This window comes from Trachemys scripta, chromosome 1 (genome assembly GCF_013100865.1).
Source record: "Trachemys scripta elegans isolate TJP31775 chromosome 1, CAS_Tse_1.0, whole genome shotgun sequence".
Taxonomy (NCBI): domain Eukaryota; kingdom Metazoa; phylum Chordata; order Testudines; family Emydidae; genus Trachemys; species Trachemys scripta.
Window position 1 is genome coordinate 103,979 of NC_048298.1, and position 9,977 is coordinate 113,955.

Here is a 9,977-nt window from a genome sequence, read left to right on the forward strand (position 1 = left end):
ATGATTTCTACTGAGGGCAGGGCAGTAGAGTTCAAAGTGATGACCAGAGTGGCTAGAACAGGCATTGTGGGACACTTCTGGAGGCCGATCAGAGTGCATTAATAGACCAGGGCGTCCACACTGGCGCCGCGACACTCCAGCCGGGGTGCAGCAAGCGTTATGCTTCTCGTGGAGGTAGATTACCAGGAGCACTCCAGCCGTGGAGTCTGGGCGCTGTACGTGCCTTGCCAGCGTGGACACATCATGAGTTAGGCCGTCTGGGGCTGCTTTAATGAGCTCTAACTTGCAAGTATAGCCCAGGGCCGCCCAGAGGGGGGGCAAGTGGGGCAATTTTCCCCGGGGCCTGCAGGGGCTCCCACGAGAGTTTTCGGCGGCAGGTCCTTCAGTGCCACCGAACACACCCGGAGCGAGTGAAGGACCCGCTGCCGAAGACCTGGAGTGTCTTCCGCTCCGGGTCTTCAGCGGCAATTCGACGGCGGGTCCTTCACTCGCTCCGGGACCCACCGCCGAAGTGCCCCAAAGACCCGGAGCGGAAGGACTGCCGCCGCCGAAGACCCCAGGCCCCCTGAATCCTCTGGGCGGCCCTGGTATAGCCAAGCCCTAAGATGTTTAAAGGAAAACTTTGCAAGATAACACTCTGTCTGGCAGAACCACTTAGCCGCAGTTTCAGCTGGGAAAGCTATACTTCCCTTTTGTTTTACCTCTCATTGTTTTGATCTGGTCTTTAATTGTTTCTATCTGTTGTGCAACTGGCTTCACAATATTTGAATGTATTCTTGTATGTAGGGGGGTAATGTGCTAGGACTAGTTAAAGAATTGTCTCATAATGTGCTAGGATTGGTTAAAGAATTGTTTCGTAATACTTTAGTAAAAATGATTGGTTAAGGTACAGATAAGCAGAATCTAAGTTTAATTATATAAACTGCGTTCCAAAAGGAAGTTCTTTGGAACCTTACTACGGGACACAGCCCAAGATCAAACCTGCCAGAACTCAACACCCTGCACCATCATTCCGTACAGAAGCCGGGACCCCAGACAATCCTATCCCAACTGACCATCGGGAGAACTTAGTCTGCTTTGTCGGAAGTGGTGAGCATTGTGTGCTTCGCGAGTGTATTCTGTTGATTAATTGTTAATAAATACTAGTTAAGGATATTATTGGGTAAAGGCTCTTTCACTGGGAAAAGGTCCCACCAACAGGTAGAGGGACATTAAACCGTAGGCCCAGGGAGGGCAGGGAGCCCTAAATTGTGAAGGTAACACCAACATTCAGAGTTTTAACTGCTGAATTATATTTCCAATATTTTTATTTTTATTTTGTGATGCTGGCAGGCCAGGGGCCAGCTCAGGCCAAGATCCCCATGTCTCAGCTGAACACTAGCAGATACATAGCTGGAGTCAATCTGGCTCACCTGTGGATTAATATTGATCAAATAGATATTACAATTATAAGAACATGTTTAGCAGTTAGATTCTATTGAATGCTTGTGAGCTGCTGCCAGCATTAATCTCTATGTTCCGTATTGGAATGTAATATTTGAGCGGGTGGAGGGTGAGCCTCTGGGATTGTATGAATCACCATACAGGAGAGGGAAGTGGTGAAGAGCTGCTCTTCTACAGAAATTGTTACGCCCCTCCTGAAAGAGGAGACCCATCGATACCAGATGGGCTCAGGTTGGATCTGACAAGTGGAAACTCCCCACATTTGGATTAAGAAACCATCCGCATCAAACAGGACTAAAGACTCTTATTGTTCTGCTGTCCTCTCACTGAAGATGAGTCAGGCAAGGGGACTCCCAGCAGCTGAGTTTGCAGCTCAGAGCACAGGGAAGGAGGGAGCTAAAAACCCCAAGCCAAAGGAACTAGGTATCTCTAAGCTGCTTGGATTCATTGGGGACGGGGGGTGTTTCTAGGCATAAGCAAGAGATCCCCAGCTGCTTAGCCTGGGTTAGCCCTAAAGGACAAATAGAGCTTGCTGGTTATAGAAGCCTATATGACCTTCTGAAACCTAAGGCTGTAACTCATTCATGTGTCTATGGGCTTGTCTTCATGTATAGCCCTGCAGCTTTAGTGAAGATGTTTCAATACCACACCGACAGGAGAGCTTCTCCCATTGGCATAGTTAAATCACCTCCCTGAGAGGCGGTAGCTATGTCAACGGGCGAAGCTCTCCCATCGCCTAGCGCTGTCTACTGTGCGGGTTAGGTCGGTATAACTGCGTCGCTCAGGGGTCTGGATATTTCACACTCCTGAGCCACGTAGTTATACCCATATATGTTTATAGTGTAGACCTGGCCTATGCTTGCTTTAACCTTGTGAATAACTCTCTGGTTATTTTGCCTGGTCCTCTGGGATTAGGAGTAACCTGAATATTGCTGTGGTTCTTGGCGTAAGGGGTCATCACAGAGATTCACTCACCTGGGTGACAAGACAGCCAGCATGCCCAAGGGGATTTTGTGTTAAGGCTGATAAAGTGCCTGCGGAGTTGGCACTCGGAGCAGTTGGTTGATGAAAATCTCAGTTTTGAATGAACAACTAACTTGGGGTTTGTGCTCTGGTTTTTAACAATCTGCCCCACGCTTGCGTCACCGTCGGGCGTGCCACAACTTGTATAGGCCTTTATATCAGGGACTAAATCGTTTGACTTCCCTTAACTGAAGAAAGCAGATGGGAGTCACAGGCTGGCTCACAAACATGTGAGAGCCTGTTTGCATCCCACTCCCTTTCTGGCTACTAAATTAGCTCTGTTGTTTTGGAGATACATTTATTTCACCCTGCAAACATAAAGGGGTCCACTAGAACAAGAGACTAAAACACCCACATAAATAACAGAGTAGCATACTTGAGGGCGAACCATTTAACTAGGTGAATCTTTGAAAATACCAGAATGACGAATGTGTCAGGGCATTGCAGAGCCAAGCCGAACCAAAAAAGAACACAATTCAAATATTCACTCATGGTGCACTCCAAACTTTCATTGCACAAACCACTCCGACCACCTCAGAATACATGGTGCAGAATGTGGACCTTTTGCAACAGCTTTAATTACCATGAGCTGAATCTACCTCTAACCAACAAGCCCAGGCCCATTAGCTTATCCATCGCGGGTTGATCCAAAACAGCTGTCTCAAGATCAGTCCAGAGTCAACACTCGCTCCCTCTTGGAGTGATAAATTGAATATTTATCTCAATACCATGTTACTTGGCTGAGATTGGATTTGACAATTTATAACACAGATACCAAACAATATATACTGTTATATTTTACAACATCTTAGCCATAGCATGCTAGCAGCTATCCATACTGCATTCATAGGATGGTGGTTTTTTGTTTTTAAATAACTTCCCCAATATCTTAATAATTCCTATACATTATTGCAGTCTTACTGCTTAGTTACCAACTTGCAAAAAAAAACCCAAACTCCCTCTAACTTGTGGTGTACCTGCCCTTTCGTGGTTACTATAGCAAAGGTTACAACCAAGTATTGCTATTCTCCTACTTCCTATTATTATTTCTATAAGCACGCTTGGCAGATAAATTATATTTTACCCAAAACTACAGATCCTCCATGATCACGTCAGGGGTCAATGTGATGGGGTGTCCCCACCACACAGCACTGGTAGGCCTATTAACCCCACAGGCTGCACCTGGATCAAGAGCCAGGGAGCAGGGAATTGATTGATTGCAAGCCGTTTCAGCTGTGCAGGACTAGGCAGGGCCTATAAAACCAGGAAGTTGGCAACAGACAGGGAGGGCTGCTGGGAAAAGGCAGCCACTCCCTGAAAAGAGAGAGGCGGGTTGGGGGTGGTTCACCCAGAGAAAGGAGGGGAACCAGGAGTTGTAGGAAGCAGGCCAAGGAAGGAGCAGTGAGGGCTGGGAGAATGAAGCCCAGAACTGCTGGCCTGAGGATCCCTGGTCTGGAACTGGGAGAGAGGGCAAGTCCGGGTCCCCCTGCCAGCTGCTGAGGGAGTGGCACCTAAGGAGTGAATGGGAAGACTACCTAGGACTGCTGAAGGAAAGACTTTGATATATCCCAGAAGGGGGGAATGACAAATGGAGGGCGGAGTCACGAAGAGGACGCTGCGGGTCCTGGGACGAGAGAATTGCTGCAGACCTGGGAGAGAGGCAGTGTGACGGCATGCGAGCACGGGAAGGGGCGTCGACCTCGAGAGCTAATCCCCAGAGTGACCAGGAGGGGGCACCAGACAAGCGGCGAGTGGAGCCCCGCGTGACAATCAACACCAGCAATGACAGCTGCCAAGCAGAACTGGGCTGTGTCCCGCTGGCCACCAACGCACAGACCTGCACTTCCAAGCCCTGGTGCTCCCTCACCCCGAGCAGCAAACGCTTTGTTCTCCAGGAGCCGTAATTAGCTCCAGGTGACAAACTGAGATGACGACGTGATGGAACATCCCTGACTGGCAGCTGCACAGCACAGAACTCAAACGGGCTGACTCCATGGGTGCCGACCAGGCAACCCACCCAAACCCACAGGGAATCCATGACGCTTGGCCAACCTCTAAGGCTTGGTCTAGACAGAGGATTTGCTTCAGTTGCTGCCATGGAGACAGCTACGCCGTCTCACCCAGGCAGAGCTCACCCCTGCTTGTTGCTGCAGAGGTAAACTGCGGGTTGGTGGCTGGCCCTGAGTGCGTGCCATGTGACTGAAGGAAACGCAAAGCGAAGCCAATTCCACCCCAGCCCAGCCCAAGAGCCCCCGTGCATCAGCTGCCCCCTGGTGACTGGGTACAGTAAACACGCATGCACACATCTAAAAACCACACTCGCAGTACGTTACGGCATCCGCCACTCTCAGCAGGAGCCCGGCTCAGCGGGATGTCACCTCCCCACGCTGAGCTGGGCTTAGGTTGAATCTTGGCCGATTCTGTGCAACTCAGCCCGCAATTTATGTCCTCCCTCAGGTCCTGTCCCAGTGCAATGGGCCCCTCTGTCTAGAGCTCAGGAAGGATGGTCTCCATGTGCAGGCACTGAACAGAGACTCTGAGGATCTAAGCTGACTCCCTGCAGACTCCTTGTGTGACCTTGGCCATGGCCTTTTGTCTCCTAGTGCCTCAGTTCCCCTCTGTAACATGGGGACCACAGCACTGCCCTCCCGCACAGGAGCGTTGGGGCCATAAATCCAGTAACAAGGGTGAGGAGCTCTGAGCTATGGTGGCTGGGCCATATAAGTACCGGGAGAGAGATGGAAGGTCCACAGCTGATTACAGAGAGCCCAGGCTGGTGGATTTCTGCCCAGTCAGCACTGGCTGATGGCATTAAGCTAGCACTGTCCTTGCATGCCCTCAATGGAGCTGTGACCTGGGCTGCACTGAGGGCAGGAGCTGCCCAAATGGGCCTCACAAGGCCAGTGTAGGTCACCTGACCAGCCTGGAGCCCAGAGGGAGAGAAAAAATTAACGTCTAACTTACCCTTGGACTTCAGACAGGGCGCAGCCCTCCTGTCCCCACACAAACAAAGACAAACAAAGACAGCGCCCTGGCTTGCAGGCATCCTCCGGGAAGGGAGCCAGGAGACTGGGTTGGATGAATGGGGATTTCACAGGCACCCTTCCCCCCAGACAGTACCCACAGCCCAGCTGAGAGGGGAGAGGGCCCAGTGCATGGCACTGCCGTGGAACGCTGGCCCCGGGCATCGGGGCAAAGCGCACCTCTAAGGGAGAGGGGCCTTGGTCCTTTGTGTGCCCTGGGATTTGAACCGTGGTTGCAGGGTGCCCTGGTGGTCCTTAAACCCTCCCGAAGGACTGATCTCCAGAGCAGCAGGCCCAACCCCTGTGTCCCCAGGGTGACTCTCAGCCCTGATTGGCAGAGGCTCAGGGGAGTTTCCCAACACGCCTCTCCCGGCCCGGGGCAGCGAGGGCCGTCCAGCCAGGGCTGGTCCTGGGGGGAGAGGCACAGGTGGGTTCCCCGGGGGCTGCGCCTGGAGACCCGCCCCGGGACGTGTCCGCCCATATCCCAGCGAGGGGGATCCGGGTCCCTGCCCGGGGTCTCTCCGCTGAGCGCCCCGTGGGGCCGGGCAGCGCCCTCCACAGCCCCCGCCTGCTGCCCATGCCCCGGCTCTGTCCCCGCAGCACCCAGCCCCATGGACCGGACTGGCCCCGGCTCGGGCAACAGCTTCCCAGCGCTGATCCGCAAGAAGCGGGACGGGGAGAAGCTGCGGGATGAGGAGATTCGCCACTTCGTCCGGGCCGTGACCCGTGGGGGGCTCCAGGAGGGGCAGATGGGTGAGATGGGCCGGGCACCCAGAGCCCACCCGGGATACCTTGGTGGGGGCGGGTCCCAGGAGGGATGGGGAACAGGGGTTAGGTTCTGGGGAGATGGGGGACCCAGGGGGCAGGCGGGTCCCTGGCGGGATGGGGAATGGGTTAGGTCCTGGGGAGATGGGGGACCCAGGAGGCAGGTGGGTCCCAGGAGGGATGGGGAATGGGTTAGGTCCTGGGGAGATGGGGGACCCAGGGGACAGCACACCTGGTGGTGACCTTGCTTGTCCCAGTTCCCGGGGGGGTGAGGACCTCTGAGGATCTCTGCTCTGAGCTGAGAAATGAGCTCCCAGGCCGAGCTGGGTGTGGATCCTAGGGGAGCCCCCTCTGCTTTGGCCCCGACCCAGGGATTGGCCGCTTCTGTCCAGGGCAGGAGGCCTCAAAGTGCCTGGAGTTAATTGCTCCCCTGGGTGGGGACAGGGTGGGGTGGGTAGGGAGAGCCCACCCCAGGGGCTGCGGCTCCCGCCCATCCCCTCCCCACAACACACCCCAGCCTGCCCATTCCCAGAGCTGTGGGACTCTGGACCGTCACACCCTGCCCAGTCCCCACCAGTGCTGGCTCCAGCATGGCACTGCCCATCCCCCAGAGCTCTGCCACCATCCCCTGGTACTCAGCCCTGGCTCTGTCCCCCAGGGGCCATGCTGATGGCCATCCGGCTGCGGGGCATGGATCCGGACGAGACGCTGACTCTGACCCGGGAGATGGCGGTGTCGGGAAGGGTCCTGGAGTGGCCCGACAGCTGGCAGAGGCTCCTGGTCGACAAACATTCCACGGGGGGCGTGGGAGACAAGGTCAGCCTGCCCCTGGCCCCGGCCCTGGCTGCCTGCGGCTGTAAGGTGAGTCCCAGGCCCGGCAGTCTCTGCTCCCTGGGCAGAGGTCTGAGTGGGGCCTGGGTGTTCACGGAGACCCCAAGCGCCTGCCCGCGGGTCCCCTAGCCCATAGCCATGCCTGGAAGGGCGGAGATGAAGGCGGGCGTGCTGGGAACCAGGAGAGGCCTGTGTCTCCCAGCAGGCGGGGCTGGCAGCGTGATAGTGGGTACACCCAGGTGCCCTGCTGCTGGCCTGGGTCTGCCATTGCGCGGCTGCCAGCAGAGATGTGGGCCCGGGCAGAGTCTCTGCCCGGTGTGGGTTCCCTTCGGCACCAAGGGGATCATCCCTCCACATCTGTCCTGCCCAGCTGCCTCTCACCAGGTCCTGTGGCCTTCTCCTCCCCTGCCAGGTGCCCATGATCAGTGGCCGGGGACTGGGCCATACCGGGGGCACGCTGGACAAGCTGGAGTCCGTGCCGGGGTTCAACGTCTCTCAGAGCCCCGAGCAGGTGAGGGGGCCGCCGCAGGGGCTGGGTCGGTGCCAGGGGAGGGAGACCCGAGGGCCTGCCTGGTATTGTGCTGCCCCCAATCCAGTGCCCCCTGCCTCTGGAACAATGGGAGGGGGCACAGAGCAAGCCCATAGGGGCTCAGCGCATGAAAGGGGCATCTGATGGAGGCAGGGGGAGACCTGAGCTGGGGGAGAGCCAATCAGTGCCTTGGCGCTCCCCTCGTCCAGGTTTCTCACCGAGCCTCAGACAGCTGGGCATCCTGCCCATCACTGGGGGCGGGCGGCTGGGCTCTGCCCATCTCCTGGCACAAGCCAGGGCCCTGCTGGGGTAACTGGCTGCACCTGGCTCTGGGGGGCACATGGGGTCACACACTGACGGCCCCTCCCCGCTCCTGCAGATGAGGTGCATCCTGGAACAGGTGGGGTGCTGCATCGTGGGGCAAAGCGAGGAGCTGGTCCCTGCGGACAAGGTGCTCTACGCCCTGCGGGATGTCACGGCCACCATCGACAGCCTGCCCCTCATCACAGGTACCACGGCAGCTGCCCCCACGCCGCTGCCTGGCTGCCTCCCCGGGGCCATGGCAGGGGGCGGAGGAAAGTGGGATGGCACCGAGGGGGCAGGCGTCCCTGGAATCCACACTGAGGCTGCCCCCTTGGGGTAGAAGAGCCCGCAAGGGGCAGTGGGAGCCAGCGCTCTGCACCCGGTCAGCGATGTCTGAGATCCGGGGAGGGGGGCTGGGAATGGTGAGGGCCCTGGGGGACCCAGAAGGCTGCCATGTTCGGAGAGAAGAGAGCTGACCTCTCACCCCAAAGTCCAGCCTCCATCAGCCCCGGTGTGACCTCCTTCCCCTTGGGCTGGCTCAGAGCGAGGAGCTCACTCCTTGTGCCGTGCGTGGCATCGCTGCCCAGCAGTGGGTCGGCCAGAGGAGGGTGCCAGGGATTTGGGGGAGCAGAAATCAAGGCAGGGCGTTGCAGCAGTCCCCGGAGCAGCGGGCTCCTGGCACAGGGCCCAGCCTTGCCCGCGGGATCCCTCCGACAGGAGCTGCGCTGTGCCAGCAGCGCCCCGCCCCAGCAAGGGAGATGCCCAGGACTCCCCATCTCTGAGCCGGCTCCCCCTGGCCCTGCAGCTTCCATTCTGAGCAAGAAGGCAGCAGAGAAGGTCTCGGCCCTGGTGCTGGACGTGAAGTTCGGCAGCGCTGCCCTCTACACCAGCCTGGACAGCGCCCGGACCCTGGCCCAGAGCCTGGTGAGCGGCCCAGACACGACAACCCTGGGGGAGGGGGCACAGCCATCCCCACCCACCCCAGGATCCCCGAGTGGCCTGGTCCCTCCCTACTCTGCCTGCAGAGGCCTCCTGTCCCCACATCATCCCTGTGCTGACTGGCCTCCCCTGCCCTCTCCCTACGGGGCTAGACGCCTCCCGCAGGTCCCTGACACCGGGAGCAGTGCCCAGTTCCCATGCTTGTACCACAGGGGCGGGCAGCCTGTGCCCTGGCACGAGGGGAGCTGGGACGTGCCTGTCACTCCAAGAGAACCCCCAGAGGAAGGTCTGTGTTCTTCCCGGGGAGCCGTCTGCCATGTGCAGCAGGACGGCACCCTGCCTCCAGAGCGGGAGGCCAGGTGGGGCCGGGCAGGAAGGGAGGGGTGCTGGGACCATGAGCCAACACCACGGTCTGCAGCCCCTGTGAGATGGTGACGCAGGGCGGGAGCTGCCCCTCGTCCCCCGGGGGGACACCAGGATCCTGTCCCCAGGCCCAGCTGTCGCAAACACTCACTGCCCTCCCTCTCGTCCCTGCAGGTGTCGGTGGGCAGCCGGCTGGGGATCTGCACGGTGGCCATGCTCAGCAGGATGGACGGGCCCCTGGGGCAGCGCGTGGGCCACTCCCTGGAGGTGCTGGAGGCCCTGCAGTGCCTGGAGGGCCAGGGGCCAGCGGATCTGCATCACCTGGTCACCACTCTAGGTGTGGGGAGCTCCAGAATGGCAGCGCTGGGGGGACAAGAGCTGCCCAAGGGTTAATGCTATCCCTGGACAGCGATGAGTATGGGCGGCGGGTGAACGGGGGCTTGGGGAGGCTAGCCCCCAGCTGGACTGCCCCCTCTGCCCAGGGCCCCGCACCTCCCACTCCTGTTCCCCTACCAGAGCCCAGATAGGCCCCAAACCACCAGCCCTGAGCCACCTGAGTGCTCCCCACTCCCCTCAGCCCCGAACTGCCAAGCAGGCGGGCAGTTGAGCGCGGCCCCCAGCGGCCCCAGCCCCCGAAGGTCAGGCAGGCAGGTGAGCGCGGCCCCCAGCGGCCCCAGCCCCCGAAGGTCAGGCGGGCAGGTGAGCGCGGCCCCCAGCGGCCCCAGCCCCCGAAGGTCAGGCGGGCAGGTGAGCGCGGC

The 9,977-nt window shown here is 58.5% G+C and overlaps 1 protein-coding gene across 1 annotated transcript; it reads left to right on the top strand.

Annotated features, from left to right (window-relative positions):
- The first annotated feature begins 906 nt into the window (after positions 1-906).
- Positions 907-9,682, top strand: TYMP (thymidine phosphorylase). Its single transcript, XM_034763052.1, has 7 exons — positions 907-1,089; positions 6,090-6,242; positions 6,913-7,115; positions 7,498-7,596; positions 7,994-8,123; positions 8,723-8,841; positions 9,394-9,682. Exons 2-7 carry the CDS (start codon positions 6,101-6,103, stop codon positions 9,610-9,612), a joined length of 912 nt encoding a protein of 303 aa, XP_034618943.1. The 5' UTR covers positions 907-1,089; positions 6,090-6,100; the 3' UTR covers positions 9,613-9,682.
- The last annotated feature ends 295 nt before the right edge of the window (positions 9,683-9,977 follow it).

What these genes read in the sequence shown, in the direction of transcription:
- TYMP (XM_034763052.1), top strand. Translation starts at nt 6,101, where the DNA reads ATGGACCGGACTGGCCCCGGCTCGGGCAACAGCTTCCCAGCGCTGATC. An exon ending in GCTCCAGGAGGGGCAGATGG is followed by an intron (nt 6,243 to 6,912) that starts GTGAGATGGGCC and finishes TCTGTCCCCCAG; the next exon opens with GGGCCATGCTGATGGCCATC. An exon ending in CAGCCTGCCCCTCATCACAG is followed by an intron (nt 8,124 to 8,722) that starts GTACCACGGCAG and finishes CTGGCCCTGCAG; the next exon opens with CTTCCATTCTGAGCAAGAAG.